This window comes from Triturus cristatus, chromosome 11 (assembly GCF_964204655.1).
Source record: "Triturus cristatus chromosome 11, aTriCri1.1, whole genome shotgun sequence".
Classification (NCBI taxonomy): Eukaryota; Metazoa; Chordata; class Amphibia; order Caudata; family Salamandridae; genus Triturus; species Triturus cristatus.
The window spans coordinates 634170108-634186913 of NC_140594.1; the positions used below are offsets into that span (position 1 = coordinate 634170108).

Sequence of the window (16806 nt, forward strand, 5' to 3'; positions counted from 1 at the left end):
CTGCAATGGAAGATAAAAACCAGAAATGAATATTGGACGACTGACTGCCTTTTAATAAACTTGGAAAAAAACAAGATTATGATTTTCGGTAAACCTCACAAAAACATATTTGCTATATTCAAAGCTCTCCCTTGGAACAAGTAAGCTCTTATAAATACTTGGGGTTACATTTTACAAAAAGTCTTTGTTAGGATAGTGACCTAGCCCTATAAAATCTATTAAAAAAAGATATTATCACAGTGAATTATGGTGGTCTTTTGCACATGCCCCTGATGAAAGTGGTAGTAGGAAAACCTGCCCCTCAAGCTCTAAATGTTGCTTAGATTCTGGTATTGGATCCCAATGTGGTGTTTACCACTGTGTAAGGTAGCTGCTTATAAAGGTTCTTTTTTTATTCCTTCTTGCAAGCTTTAAGCCTTGAATCATGCTTTCTTGCTTGGCATCTCATGACTAAGGTGGGGAGTTTTCAATGTATACATGCCTTGAGGTGTGGGCATAGTACAAAGAAACATTCAGCAATTATATGTAATGCTTTATTGCATGGAAAGAATGTCATGTCCTTGCAGGTAATCCATTTTATATCCAATTCTTTTCCCAGTGTAAACAAACAAAAAATTGGAATTCATGAAAAAGTGACTAAGGTTAACAATGCTTTGAATGCTCACTTTTCAGAAAAAAAAGCGAGAGTAACAAGACAGAGAATTTTTCCACTAAGGTATCAACAAAAGATCTGCTTCCCTGGCTTAGTATAGCAGAATCTTTCCCCTTTTTGTGTAGCTTTCGTAACAAGAAATTGCTAGAAATACTTTTAAGAGTAAGAATAGGAATAAACCCAGCTTGGAAATTTAGTGGCAAAAACATTTATATAAAGCAGAATGACCGCTGCCGTATATTTTAACTCAGTGTTAAATATAGTGTGATGTGTACTATTTTTATTGTCTACGCTTTTTGAAGGAGCGAAAGGAAATTCTTTTTCCATTATTTTTAAAACATAAGGTATCAAATCATTCGGATGTGCTTTCTTTTTGTTAGGATGTTTTTTGGGAAATTGGAATAGCTTTTGCAATTTAATTAAAACAGATCCAAAAAATATGATTTAGATGGACTTTGATTAGATGGTTTGTCTTAATGAAATTGAGAAAAATGTTACTGTTTTTAAGATATTAACCTAAAATTGCCTTATGAATATTTTGTTGAATAATGTTGAGCCAATGGTGTTAACATTCAATTTTAATTAGCGAAAAGCAACAATTTTAAGGTTCCAACACATAACCATGAAATTGAAATTAGCAAGACACTAAAACCAATATTGTCTGTGTTGTGTGCAGCTTTCACAATGTGGTTACGATTTTTGTAGCTAAATTGGCAGTCAACAATATATTTTATTCTGTTAAGCTCTACATGTAATCAGGTTTCATAAGGTAAAATTATCTTGTTGCTCCGTATTTTTATCACAGTAAATAGACGAAGAGTTAATATAGCACACTCTTCAAAAATGCTCACCAAAACACATGTTCATGCACAATCTATGTACAGCGCAAATCAGGCAAAAAAGATCTTTACTTTTGTTTACTCAGACATCACATCAATTTTATGTTTCACTGGCCTCCATTGTAAAAATGTTATACAGAGTTCTAGAAAACAAATGAAATGTAATTATTGAAAATAAAATCTCACAGCTTGAACTTTTCTCCTGATGCTGTCCAGGGTGGAATGGCCTCATAGTTCAGGATTTGATCATGGTTTCTGATGTCAGAAATTGCATTGTTACAAAATTTGAAAATCTAATTGACTTGCATAGTTTTACATTCATTTCAACCCCCACAACAATCAAAAAGTACAATTAAGTATGTAATGTAACTATTCTGATCTTCGTACAAATGACTCTATTAGTATCGCTGTACAAATGTGGAATAAAGACAGAGACAATTTTTGTGCGAGATTGTGGGTCTGTATCCTTCTATCTTATTCATAAATAAGCATCAAACAAAATGGCCAAATCCAAACACACAGTTTCTTGCATCATTTTTGCATACATTGTATTAAAACAGAACATATTGTTACTTTACTGCTGGGTTTTAATTATCTATGTCAGTTTTTTCAGCTGTAGATGTTTGTGGCGTTAATGTATTAGGTTTTCTTTAAAAAAGTTATTTTGATATGTAAATTGAGAAGTTTGAAGCATGACATATATTTTAAGAAACCAAAATATTTTTGTACGTATTTCAAAATTTCTTCTTATTAAAAATCTTCACATTTCATGGAAAATATAGTAAACACATGGATTTTTGTGATAACTCTTTTTATCTAATTAACATAATCCTTTTTACAGCGAGCCCGGGATATTGTTCACCTCCTTTTAAAGCATGCAGCAAACACAAACACCTTGTGGAGTGGCCATTCACCACTTTCTTTGGCAATTGCAAGTGGTAATGATCCGGTAAGGAATCACTGACTTCTTATTTTATTTCACATTTCACATATAAATTACCCTGATGTTTTTTATTAAATACTTTGTAAATGTGTTCCTCTTCTAGATTTTTTGAAAAATGTACAGCTTTTTTAAGGTGGCAAACATTCATATTCTATAAGTATCAATATTTGATTTGTATATCTTATTGTAGCGGTGATAATATGAATTGTGTAGTGAACAAATCTTCATCCGAGACTCTATCTACAATTCCACACTTCGTATTGCTATTTCAGGGCATGCTATATCTATTCATTAAAGGCCAAATGCTCTAAATTTCACTGGTAGGACTTTACTGAAAGTACCATTTGAAACCTGCGAAATTTGATGTGTTTTCCATGAACTAAAATTCAGAATTTTTCAAACAGTTAGTTTACTGCAATTTTCTCGAGTTTGTGGAAATGTAATTGGGCATAGTAATTCGATTGCTACTCGCTTTACCTGTAAAACTTAGTATTACTCTTGCCATAATAGTTTTCTTTCTGCAGTAATGCTGATACTGCTTGAGTATATCACCTAATCTATTCAGTATATAAATGTCTATGGCCAGTTCATGATTATTATTCATGTTTTTCGAAAATCCACATACTAGGAGAAAATAGCTTAATAAGATGGAAAGACGGGAAAGCACAACCCATCATGATAAGTAGTTTATAATAACAGTGAATTTGCAAGTCACATTATAGCTGAGTAGGAATATTAAAAAAATGGTAAATGCACTTAAAAAAGAGAACCCAACAAAATCACCCCAGATGGAACATAAAGTCATAAACCCATAGATTGCTAGACATTGCAAATAGAAATTTTCTTCTACCTTATAAGAATTAAGGCTGAAGAAGGAATTATCAATTCCATAATAACATAGAAGTGGCATGTTACTTTTTTATTTGATCAGGAAATTTGAAGCAATGTGATAAGTGATTTAAAATAGAGAACACAGCAAAAATCACACAAACTGAAATATAAGATTATATATACAGATGTGCCGCAAAGATTTCAGATTGTCATTTCTGCCCTCTGCGAATGAAGAATGAATAAGGAACTGGAAAACAAGTATCCTTCAATGTTAACCTGAAGTGTGTACTTGGTAATGTTTTGGGTGGCTACAGATGGATGTTGGGGGTCAGGCAAATAGGAAGAAATGCAGTCGGATATGGCACAGCAATTCATCTATAGAGGGTTCTGGCCATTTGATATACTTGGACATAGTTATCTAATCTGCCTGAGAGTATCAGTTGCTGCTCACACGATCTCCTTTGTCTGAAATATAGTATTACATCTATGACTGTAACAGTACTAAGCCTGCACACTTCCTTAATGGCTTTTTTGTCTTATGTCATAACAATGTTACCAGCAGGTGCTACGAGTCTGTCCATCAGGATTGAAATCACAATTGCCAGGGCTGGAATAAATCGTAATACCATTAGTTGCCGGATTTATTTTTTGGAGAAGGCTATAAAATATTAAATATTAGTAATTAGGCATAGACTTTGTCACAGAAGGAGGGGAGGATAAGTTTACTCCTATACGTTATATGGATTAGGGTCCTTATTATTAGTGGCCCGGAGTGGTATCTCTTGAAGGATTTCTGGGCCCAGATTATAGGATCCAAGAATACCAGACCCAGTAGTCATAGTTGAAAAACCACCAGACCCTGAGTCTCATGCTATACTGTGGGCAGCTGCTGCACGCGGCCCACTCACACCCTCCTGCTTCACAAGTTCTGCCCTCAGCACTCCCACCACCCACTATGCCTCCCCCTACCACTTGCACCGTGGATCTGCAAATACACCAGCTCCCATGTACCACCTGTTCCAGGCAGGTAGTGCATGAGTGTGGCTATGGGCCCATTAATTGCTATGGAAAGAGGAAGACATGCAGTTGTTTGTAATAACAATAAGTGTCCAGGGTATGCCCAGACGTGGGTCCCTTGCTTACTTTGCCACTGGATTCCAGCTAGCTTGGCTGAGGTGGAGTGAAACTCCGAAACCGGTCCCAGGATGCATGTTTCCTGTCCAGGAAGGACCTGGACTGGCAGTTCGGGCTGGACTGTTCCAATAAGGCACAGGGTCAAGACTGATTTGCAAATGGCTGGGTCCAAACTGGGTGGCTTAGTTAGCAGAAGAATGATAATGGATTAAACCCAGATCTGTGACTGGGGGTGAGTGGCTGAAAAGTGTCAGCCCTCTGTCCATCATCTTATTGTGTTTGGTTTGTAATAACCTTTGCCAGGTCTCTGACTTAAAGACCTGGTATTTGCAGGCAGGGAAGTACGAGTGCCAAAGAAATGAGAACTGAGGTGCAGTTTGCCCCTAGTTCTCTTATTCTCTTTTTGTTTTTCAAGGGTGGTAGGCAGATTTTAATCTGCTGAAAACTGCAAATTCTGCCAGGAAGCTTGCATTTGGTTTTTGTGAAATGTAAACAAGGAAACTCATTACTAGGTATGGGATAAAAGACTTGAGACAGGAAGCTATCAGTTTAGCAAGTATTTTAAAGTTCTTATGAGCGACAAAGTCAGTCTCACTCTGTCAAATAAACTATCCATGAGACTTCAATGTATTCAAAATGCAGCAGCCTAAATTATTAAAGAGCACATTACTCCATCCCTTATCCAACTCCACTGGCTCCTGGTTGTACATAGGATTTAGTTTAAAAGTGTAGTCATTATACACAGCATAATTCACAGTTGTGTTCCATCCTTTCTTGATGAAAAATGTAACATTTAGTTCAAGGCAAGTCTGGCTGTAGATACACATGCTTTTTATAATCCACCATCTAGTGTTGGGCTCAGATGATTGCAAGTTGTTTTTCTTCAAAGAATTCTTTTTTGAGTCACAAGGCTATGTGTTCCTCCCTTTGGTAACACCGCGCATGGGTATCAACTCCATCTTCAGATTGTTTTTTTCCACGGACGGTTTCGGATGTACTCCCTCTTACTCTGGTTCGAGATCGTTTTCGGCCTCCGTTCTGTTAGCTAATCATCTACATTCAACGGTATTGTTTCTATCAGGTAGTTTATGCTACGTCTCAAAAGTTTTGTTTCAATCAGGTAGTTTATACTACGTCTCAAAAACTTTCAATGGGTTGGGATTGTTGAATAACCTCTCGGCTTATGGGCCACGCCCAACTCCATCTTTTCCACTCAGTCAGCTTAGCAAGAAAATAAGCTGCTAATGAACCGCAATCCGTTGCGTTTTTGCCTGCAGTGCCATTCCAAATATCCTCATACAGATCTTCACTCGGTCTGGAACTTATGCCTCTTGCCCAATCATTAAGAAGACACTTGCGAAGCATGTAAGTCATTCCAGTCGAAGAAAACTCTTTGCGACCGACATACACGCAGTCTCGAGATGCAGAGCAGGAACACCAAAAACATGCATGATATTTTTGGTCTGTGAGACGATGAAGATGAGAAGGCGTTTGCAGCCCAAGAAAGATCTGTGTCCATCCTCAGTTACAGTTCTGAATCCGAACAGGAACAAGACTTAGAAATGGTTCAGTCCTTCCAAGAAAGTCAGATCATGAGTACCTCTGCCCCTGATCCAAAACCTAAAAAGTCACTTTCCACCGATAAACCTGCTCACAGGCCGTCATTGCATAAAGCCATGGTGCGCACCTAAAATCCTCTTCGGAAGCTACGCCCTCGGGCTTGGCGCTGAAAGAAAGGCTTTGAGCAGGAGCCTCCACCTCTAAATCTGACAAAGGAGTCTTCGGCCCAAAGCAAAAAACTTCTGATTCTGACCCGAGTCAGCATACTGACGAAACTAAAAGCAATTTCTGCACCTAAACCCTTCTCTTTTGGGCCCAAGACGTTTGTCGTCGAATGAAAATCACCTCCCCAACCAGTTCTCAAGGCGAGGGCCGAAAAACCTTATCCAAAGCAAAAAACATTGCAGATACAGTCTGGCACAAAGAAAATCATTGTACAGCCACCAAAAACTCAAGTTTCCAAGAAGCCTTTGTCCTTTCAAGAAGCCCTGGACACTTCACCACCCCCTCTTAAAAATCAAAAAGACAAAGACACTAGCCATACACAGCCACTTCTACATATGTTTCCACAAAAACCTGTGGCTCCACCTACTCATTTTTCACCTCAGTCACATGAGGAGCACATTTCTCCACATCAATCCCCTTCACATATTGAAGACACAGATGAGGATTTAATAGATTATCCACAACCACAAGACTTTTGGGATGTGACTTATATCCATCAAGGCCTTCACCACCAGATGATGCCTCAGCTTTTAAAGATTTAGTTGCTAGGGCAGCAGCCTTCCAACATGTCCCTTTACATAAGGATCCCATTGATGATGATTTTCTCTTTCAAACTCTTACTAATGCTCAAATAGGAACACAGTATTTGTCAATGTAAAAGGGGGTTTTACATCATGCTGATGAAATATTTAAAGACCCAGTTAAAGCTTGCATTATCACACCGATAATAGATAAAAATGTATAAAGCAGCCTCTTTAGACCCAATATTCATTAAAGGTCAATTACACCTGACTCTTTAGTTGTAGCAAATGCTAGGAAAAGAGCAGGAGATGCTCCTCCACCAGACAAAGCATCAAAGTGAATCGAATCTTCTGGCAAAAGGGTTGTGGCACAATCCGCAAACCAATGGAGAATAGCAAATAGCCAATCCCTTTTAGCTCGCTACAACTAAGCACACTGGAATGAAATTGAGGGTCTCCCCCAACATCCCCCACATGAGGACAGGAGTTAGTTACAGAAGGCAAACTAATTTCAAATAATTCCATTAAATGTGCCCTTGATGCAGCCGATTCTGCAACTCGAACTATAAATACTAGTATTTTACTTTGCAGACACGCTTGGCTTAGGGTGTCTGGTTTCAATCCAGAGAGTAAACAGGCTGTCCTAAATTTACAATTTGACAAAGAACACTTTTTTGGGCCTCAGGTTAACACTGCCCTCAAAAAGATTTAAAAAAGACACAAATGTGGCAAAATCTATGTTGGCGCTTCAAACAACAACATTTTGTGGTTCCTTTCGTTGCCCATCATTTAGACAGGGTGCTAGGTCTGCCACTACTGACACTTTAGCAGCCTCATACAAGGACCAAACCCAATCCTCACCTTCAAGGGTGTTTTACAGAGAATCCTAAGGAGGAAATAATTTCAAAGCCAGTAGTCGTGGAAATTCTACAGGCAAAGCCAATAACCCCAATACCAAACAATGACTTCAGTCATGTTCTCCCCAAACATTTAACACCTGTAGGGGGACTTCTTCAATTTGTTTCTGCCAAAATGGAAGAACATTACCACCGATCAATGGGTGTTGGATATTGTCCAACATGGTTACTGTGTGGAGCTCATCACCACTCCTCCAAATGTTCCTCCTCCCAAACACAGCCACTGTGTTCAGAAGAGCCCGTTTCAATACAACAACAGGGAACAGGGGTATATTCCCTATACTTCCTTATCCCCAAAAAGGATAGCTCACTCAGGCCCATTTTAGACGTCAGAGTATTAAATCAATACATTCTGTCAGAATTGGCATGGTCAGCAGTCATGCGGTTATACCTTTACTTAATCAGGGAGATTTCATGGCCACATTAGACCTCCAGGACCCCTACATCACAACATCTATCCACTAGCAGAAATGTCCCAGAGACGAGTAATCAAGTTTCAGACCTCCTCAGCATGATGCAGCAACAAGTCCACGAATGGGAACCCAGAGTTTATTCACATACTAACGCAAATGTGGGTTTCCTCAAATAGAGCTATTCGCATCCCCCGAAAACTCAAAATGCCAAAACTTTGCAACCAGATTCCCACACCCTCTATCCAAGGGCAATGCTCTATGGATCAATTGGTCAGGGATATTGGTATACACTTTTCCCCCTCTCTCACTACTTCCATTTGTGGTCAGGAAGCTACTAAACCTCACTCACACTGATACTAGTGGTGCCCACATAGGCTTGCCAACCACGATTCAACACCCTACTTGAACTCTCTCAGGTACCATATGAGAAGCATCATCTCAACCCGGACATTTTCACACAGAAATGAGACATTCCAATCCCAAGGAAATGACCAAAATCATGCAGCCCCCCCGCATCCCTGGGGACAGCCACCCCCCGGGGCAAATTTTTAAATGTGTGGGGGGGCCTCTAAGGCCCACCCAAGCCCCGGGGACTGCCACCCACCGGGGCTTTAAAAAAATAAAAAAATAAACCTGTGTGGGGGGCTCGAGCCCCCCCACATGCCCCGTGGACCGCCACCTCCCAAGGGCACTAATTATTCAAAATAAGGGGTCCGTTACGGACTCCTGAGCCCCGGGGACCACCACCCCCCCGGGGCTTTGCATTAAGTGGGAGGGGGCCACGCGGCCCCCCCTCCTGGAGCCAATGATGACCCTGGGGACCGCCAGCCCCCAGAGCCGGTTCCTGCAGTGTCCTGGGGTGCCCAACCATGGGACACTGCTGTTTGCAATGACAGGACGGGAGCCTCATGGCTCCTGCTTTGTCATTGCAAACTCTGCTTTGCTTCATTGAAGCGAGAGCAGGGAAACCCTACGGATGCGGTCCCCAGGGCCCATAAAATAGAAAAGGAAGGGGGACCCCACAGCCACCCTTCTTTAAAAAAAAAAAAAAAGACCGGCATCGCGCCGGAGGCCCGCCCCCTCCCTGCAGCACTCTGCAAATGCGCCCCCTGTTGCGTTGTACGATGGGGAAGTAATTCCCCTTGAATACTGGGGGTCCCTAGGGGCCAACCAGCCCACCAGAAACCTCCAGTATGCGCCAGGGAGCTGCATTGCAGAGAGGTGTTCAGAGGCTACGCCCCTTTTTACACCTCTCTGCAACGCACCTCTGTGGTGCTTACTGGAGGTACCTGGTGGGCTAGTTACTTACAACTTGCCAGGGGGTGCATTTGCTCAGTGGTGAAGTGAGGGGGGCAACTAGCTCACCACTTACCTCCAGTAAGCGCCACTGCTCTGCGTTGCAGAGAGGTGGCACTGGCAATTTCAGGTATTAAAATGACTCTAAACACACTTATTTTAGTTCCAAAAGTGATAATTCACATGCAATAGTCATTTAGAGTCAATCAGGTACCTCCAGTATGCGCCAGGGAGCTGCGTTTCAGAGAAGTGTTCAGAGGCCACGCCCCTTTTACTCTTCTCTGCAACGCAGCTTTGTGGCGCTTACTGGAGGTAAGTGGTGGGCTAGTTCACCCCCAGGGAGCCTCAGGACTCAAGGGGACTTAATCCCCCAATTTACAACGCACCAGGGGGTGCAGGGAAGGGGCGTGGCCTGATGTCACAAGTGCACAAACGCGCCCTATGGCGTGTATTAAGTTGGAGAATTAAGTTCCCTTGAATCCTGAGGGTCCCTGGGGGGGCAACTAACCCACCAGGTATGTCCAATAAGTGCCACAGAGTTGCATTGCAGAGAGGTGTAAAATGGGGCATGGCCTTGGGCCACCTCTCTGCAACGCAGCTCTGTGTTGCTTACTGGAGGTACATTGTGCTCTAGTTGGACCCAGGGACTCTCAGGATTTAAGGGGACTTAATCCCCCAACTTAAAACGTGCCACAGGGCGCCTTTGCACAGTGGTAAAGGGAGGGGGCGGGGCCAGTGGCACATTTTAAGTTGGGGAATTAAGTCCCCTTCAATCCTGAGGGCCCCCGGGTGCCAACTAGGCCACCAGGTACCTCCAGTAAGCACCACAGGGCTTCGTTGCAGAGAGGTGGTCCAGGCCATGCCCCTTTTTACACCTCTGTGCAATGCAGCTCTGTGGCACTTTCATGACATCTTCAGCAAAAGTCAGGCAGAGACTTTACCTCCTCATATGGCATGTGATTGCCAAATTGATCTGGTTCCCGGTCCTAAAATACAGTGTAGTCGGATCTATGCCCTCATAGAACAAGGGAACATATACCTATGGATTTACTTAGATAAGTATCTCTAGAATGGATTTATTCGACTAACAAAATGTCCACAACCCTCACTCTTGGTCAGATTGGGAACAACTTAGCTTCCATGTTCTAAATAAATGTATAGCTACAAATTGTTTCCATGTATTACAAGAAATAGTGGTCCCTAACAAAAGAACATAAAGTAATGGACACAGAACTACAATTCGAACTGTGTTGGTATACATCCAAATGGAAAACAATGTGTTTATTGAATAACCAATAAAAACAGCAAGAACACAATCTAAACAAAGTGCAGTGGGTACAAAAGGGGTTTGGAAATCAACAGATTTCCAGACCACAGGCATTTGCATCCAAGTTGACTTCCAAGGCACCATACATGTTTACAACAGTCACAATGTAAAGAACATTTTGTACTCCACATAGTTCCTAATTAGCTGATTGGAGTCAAGGTGTGGGTGTGACGACGTTTTGATCCCAACTAAGGTAGGGGGATCATCATCAGGACAAAGAGATGTATATGCCTGAGATATAGCCTATACAAGGCCAAGAATTATGCAATGGTGGGGGACAAGGGAAGGAGAAACAAAGGGGGGATAAAGGAGATGAGAACAGAAAGGGAGAGAAGAGAAGAAGAAAACAAGTTAAAAAGGGGCAGGAGGGTAATGAACAATATAACCAGGATAATAGTGCATAAACTTCGGTGATTTAATAAAGGGGGCATATCTAGTCCGCAGTGGAATTCCGGCTAATTGAATTATGCTTCTGTGAAAATAAAGCGAGCCTACCGAACGCAGTGCGAAATAGGCCAGGTATGGTTGGCGGTAAAGTGAGCAGTGAAAGCACTGGACACTTGGTGAACAATTTGTATGTTGAGTCCATGCTGAGTGGGATGGTAGTGCGCATCTCTGGACTACATGTGGTGAAGAGTGGCAAGCCTAGGTCCTAATAGTTTAATTAGTGGGAGAACGAGTGCTAACCTGATGGAGTTACACGGGGGAGAGTGTTTCCTTGTAATAAGGACCCCCGTGTAGTTTCTAATCTGCTAAAAATTGAAGAGTAATAAGCAGGTGCCGTAGAGGTGTAGTGTGAGAATCCTGCAATTAGTACTTACAATCATCAGTTGGGAGATTAAGTCCCCTTGAATCCTGAGGGTCCCTAGGGTCCAACTAGACCACTAGGTCCCTCCAGTAAGCGCCACAGAGCTGCGTTGCAGAGAGATGTAAAAAGTGGCACGCCTAGACCACCTCTCTGCAACGCAGCTCAGTGGCACTTACTGGAAGCAGCTGGTGGGCTAGTTAGCCCCCAGGGGCCCACAGGATTGAAGGGGAATTATTTCCCCAACTTAAAACGCGCCATAGGGCGTGTTTGCACACGCCACCTCAGGCCCCGTCCCCTCCCTTCCCCACTGTGTAAACACGCCCAATGGCCGTTCTAAGTTGAGAGATTAAGTCCCCTTGAATCCTGAGGGTCCCTAGTGGCAAAATAGCCACTAGGTACGTCCAGTAAGCGCCATTGCAGAGAGGTGTAAAAAGGGGCACGGCCTGCACCACCTCTCTGCAACGCAGAGCAGTGGTGCTTACTGGAAGCACCTGGTGGGCTAGTTGGCCCCCAGGGTCCCTCAGGATTGAAAGGGAATTATTTCCCCAACTTAAAACGCGCCACAGGGTGTGTTTGCACACGTCACCTCAGGCCCCGTCCCCTCCCTTCACCACTGTGTAAACGCGCCCTGTGGCCGTTCTAAGTTGAGAGATTAAGTCCCCTTGAATCCTAAGGGTCCCTAGGGTCAAACTAGCCCACTAGGTACCTCCAGTAAGCGCCACAGAGCTGCGTTGCATAGAGGTGTAAAAAGGGGCGTGGCCTCAGAACACCTGTCTGCAACGGAGCTCCCTGGCGCATACTGGAGATACCTGTTGAGCTAGTTGGCCCTCAGGGACCCTCAGTATTGAAGGGGAATTAATTCCCCAACTTACAACTGGCCAGGGGGCGCGTTTGCAGAGTGCTGCAAGGAGGGGGCATGGCCTCCGGCGTGATGCTGGTCTTTTATTTATTTTATTTTTTAAGAAGGAGGGCTGTGTGGCCCCCCTTCTTTTTCTAATTCATTGGCCCTGGGGACCCCATCCACCAGGGCCTGCACCCTAATTTTTTTTGTTGAAAAAAATTAATTTGGAAGGGGGCCACGTGGCCCCCCTCCCAAGGCCTTAATCGGCCCCGGGGTCCCCAACCCCCGGGTCATGGCCTTTTTTTTTTATTATTCTTTAGGAGGGGGCTGCGTTGCCCTCCCCCCCCCTCAGGCCACTTATGGCTCCGGGGACCCCATCCACCGGGGCCGGCCTTTGTTTTTTATTTTTATTTAAAAAAAAATATTTATAGAAACACCTAGGACATCCTGGACAAACCATATGTACCTATCACCATGACGATTTGCGTGATATTCATTAAAAGGCGACTATGCATACAATGAATCCACGTGGAATGTATTTACACCGCTAGTGAAGCTCTGACGTGTCTGGCGCCCTACCGTGCCCAATCCCGGTGCCCCCGCCGGTGGGTACTCTCCAAGTAGACACCCTTGTCGTTTATTTATACAAACATGGGTAGCTATTGACGGGCACATTTAATACACCCGCACACCAAGCCATTCAAAGGGGATTCGACAAAAATTCGACCAAACTATGCAAGAAACCCCCCTCACGGTTAATAAAACACACATCCACCACCGGATGTGTAATACTTTTTATTTTACTCTCTAGAAAGGAGACAAACCTCACTTGAGAGTCACAGCGTGCTCCTGGCTGAGCCCAATGCTGTGTTACACCCACCAGTGCCCGCCGAGTGCCACACACCTCTGTGTTGTATTCCACCAGCTAGTGCGTATGCTATGACACTCTCTAGCCCATGTGCACTGTAACACCATCCCATGAATATGTCATGCCACACTTGCCTTCGCACGGGTTATATTGCCCCATCTAACGTGCCTTCCTCTATGCCTATGTTATAAGGCACAGCGCTATGACATACATATTACAATCTGGGATCCATATCTTTGTCACAGTGCATATGCAACGTTACACTCCCTAGGACATATTTTATATTACAACTTTAGAGACTAGTTAGGTTACACAACACTGCCCTGTGCATATTACACTCCAAGGCGCATATCGCATAGCACGCTCTAGTGCCTGTGCTATCTCGCGCTCTCCAATTAATCTGTCATTGCGCACAATGTATTGCATATTATATTTCACGCCCCGGTTCATCTTATATCACACTTTTTGGTGCATAGTTTATACCATATACTATATCTAGTTTTCATTTTCAATCGTGCTCTCAGCACTATGTTCTATATAACACTGCGTCCACCTACCCTTTTCACGGACATTACATTTTGCGATGGGGGGTGGAGGGTCAGGGGGTGTTTCTGCCAAGTGAGCCTGGAGTCACAGTCACAAACGTCCTCTTCTTCCTGAATAAAAGTGAGATTATTCTGCATACTTGTTCATATTTTAAGTAGTTCGCACAGACAAACATTTTAAAAACAATAAAGTTCCTAATACCCACCTTCTCTGAACAGTTAGCTTGCTCCCCCATCCACCTCCTCCCTATCCTCTGTTGTCTGAATCCATGGACTAGCCTCCTCCCTCCTGCCATGCATGGTCTGATGTGCTGCCACTGCCCTCCATTTAGCATGATGTACCACTCCACTCCTCCTGCCCTCCATTGCCCAATTCTATGGCCCATCATTGACCTCCTGCTTAGCCTCTGTGCTTAGCTTGCTGCCCCTATTCTCATTCCCCCTGCCCTCCGATGTCTTTGTGAATGCCCCTGCTCCATCCTTTTTGCCCACCATGTTCCATGGACCTGCCACTCCTATCTACTCTGAGTGTTCTGTTGAGCTGCCACTCCCCTCCCACCTGCCTAGCATTGTCAGATGACTGTAACCTGTCCATGCCACCTCCACCCTGCCTGTCCACATGCCATGCCCCTATCCCCTTCCTCCTGTCCTCCATGGTCCATTTTACTGCCACACCCTTCTGCCCTCCCTGGTCTGTTGTGCTGCAACTGCTCCTCCTGCCTGCCCCGCGCAGTCTGTTGTGAGGCCCTTCAATGAACTCTCTTGTCTGTGCCCAGGTCCTGACCCTCCCTTCTATCCTCCATCGTCCTTTGTGCATGCCCCTGCACCCTCCTTCTTGCCCATCATAGCCATTGTGCTGCCACTAACCCTCCAGCTTGCCATGCATGGTCTTCTGTGCTGCCATGGCCCCTTCCACCTTCCCTGTGTGGTCAGCTAGCTGCTCCTGACCCCCTCCCACCTCCCCTCCATGGTCTGCGTGTATGCCATCAGTCTCACTGTTGCTCTCCATGGTGTGTCTTGTTTCTAGTGCCCATCCTGCCTGACCTCCTTGGTCATCTTGCTGCTCTTGCCCTGCCCCCTTGCCCCCAGCCCTCTGTTTCCATGTGCAGATCCCTATTCCCTCCCTCGTGGCTTGTCTGTTCCATTGTAATGCCCCTGATCTGTCCCTCCTGCCCTTTATGGTCTGTTATGCTGCAGCTTTCTCTCCTGACTGTCCATTATGGTCAGCTAGCTACCATTGCCTCTTTCCCCTCTGTTCTCTGTTGTCCATGTGCATGGTCCTGTCCCCTCCCTATTGCTTTCTATGGATTGTTATGCTGCACTCCCATCCCGCATTCCCTGTGTGGTGTATTGTGCTGCTGCAAACCCTGATGACTGCCCTGTAGGGTCAGTTTGGTGCACCTCTCCATGTCCCTCCTGTCCTCTGTTATCCAAGTCCATTTCCCTACCCCAATTCCTCCTGCCTACTATGATCCAATGTACCATACTTGCGAACATTTTGAACTTGGTAAGAGGGAGATTTTGAAAAAAAAAAACCTGGGGTATTGATTTTCCCCTTTGAGTTACATTGAAAAAGAGGAGATTGTAGACAGGAAATTATGGTTAGTGCTCTAAAAAACTAAAATGAGGACGTATTTTCTGAGTTTTCAAATAGCGACAAAGAACTTTTAAATTATTTGTAATCTTTATGTTTTTTTTATCCAGTTGACCACTTGATTAAATGTTTCACTTAGGGGAGAGGATGTGGTGTTACTTCCAGAGCTGCAGACTTTCAACTGGGGAACCAGGTTGGAGTTTCTGCTTTAGCTCAACATTCTGTGATTCTGGTCAAATCACTTAATCTCCCCATGTCTACAACCAAAATGAATTTGATCTTGTGTGATGTAACCAATGCTCATGTAAAGCACTCTAATACCTGACAAGTCTGCACTATATAAAACTGAAATACACAAAAAATAAGTGTTTTGCACTCTTCGGTCATTGGGCTACATGTGGGCTACATCTGGGTGATATTTGTGCTGCATTTGAGCTCTTTTGTCTCTGGTGGCCATCTTGGGTGATTTATTTGTTATGAAGTTTCCTAATTTCCTCATTTACTGCAGTCTCCTCAGTAGGAAATGCTTTCAGTTTTTTACTTTGATTCCATCAAGAAGGTATTCAGATATGTCACACATTTGCCATAAGTTCTGAATGTTAGCACTCTAGTTGCTCATTAGATCACTGTAGTAAAGCTACTGCTCACCACGGAAGTCTGCTGCTGGTATTAAAAGTGCATGTTTCAGTCTGCATATCAGAATTTTTTCATTAAATAGAAGAGGATTTGAGAAGTCCCTCAAATTGTGCCCTAATTTTTCTTTCTTCAGCACGAATCATAATTTCTATGGCAAAATGAATCCCCTCATTGTGTTCCTTTTTAAATTAAATGTTTTAAGTGTTACCAGTTTATTCCAATCAAGATGGCTTCAGGTGTGCCATACTTTTGTCATAAGTAAGACTGTTAGCGCTCTAGTTGTTCGTTAGAACACTCTGGGACATTCTGTCATTGGGCTATACTTGGGCTACATCTGGGTGATATTTGGGCTACATTTGGGCTCTTTTGTCTCTGGTGGCCATTTTGGGAGACTTATTTGTTATGAAGTTTCCTAATTTCCTCATTTACTACAGTCTCCTCAGTAGGAAATACTTTCAGATTTTTACTTTGATTCCATCAAGAAGACATTCAGATGTGTCACACATTTGCCATAAATTCAGAATGTTAGCACTCTAGTTGCTCATTAGATCACTGCAGTAAAGCTACTGCTCACCAGGGAAGTCTGCTGCTGGTATTGAAAGTGTATGTTTCAGTCTGCATGTCCGAATTTTTTAATGAAATAGAAGAGGATTTGAGAAGTCACTCAAAATGTGCCCTAATTTTTCTTTCTTCAGCACTAATCATACTTTCTATGGCAAAATGAACCCCCTCATTTTGTTCCTTTTTAAATTAAATGTTTTTAGAGTCACCACTTTATTCCAATCAAGATGGCTTCAGGTGTGAAATACGTTTGTCATAAGTAGGACTGTTAGTGCTCTAGTTGTTCTTTAGAACA

The 16806-nt window shown here is 43.3% G+C and overlaps 1 protein-coding gene and 1 long non-coding RNA gene across 3 annotated transcripts in view; one reads left to right on the forward strand and one right to left on the reverse strand.

The window, feature by feature from the left end:
• Positions 1-16806, forward strand: part of ANKMY1 (ankyrin repeat and MYND domain containing 1) — a 588784-nt gene that overhangs the window by 314884 nt on the left and 257094 nt on the right. For both annotated transcript variants that reach the window (XM_085634115.1, XM_085634116.1), the window contains exon 12: positions 2333-2440. In XM_085634115.1, the coding sequence (XP_085490241.1) occupies positions 2333-2440 (108 nt within the window). The remainder of the gene's footprint in view (positions 1-2332; positions 2441-16806) is intronic.
• The window catches only part of LOC146785210 (uncharacterized), a 368347-nt gene that overhangs the window by 143044 nt on the left and 208497 nt on the right, over positions 1-16806 (reverse strand). The window lies entirely within an intron of this gene.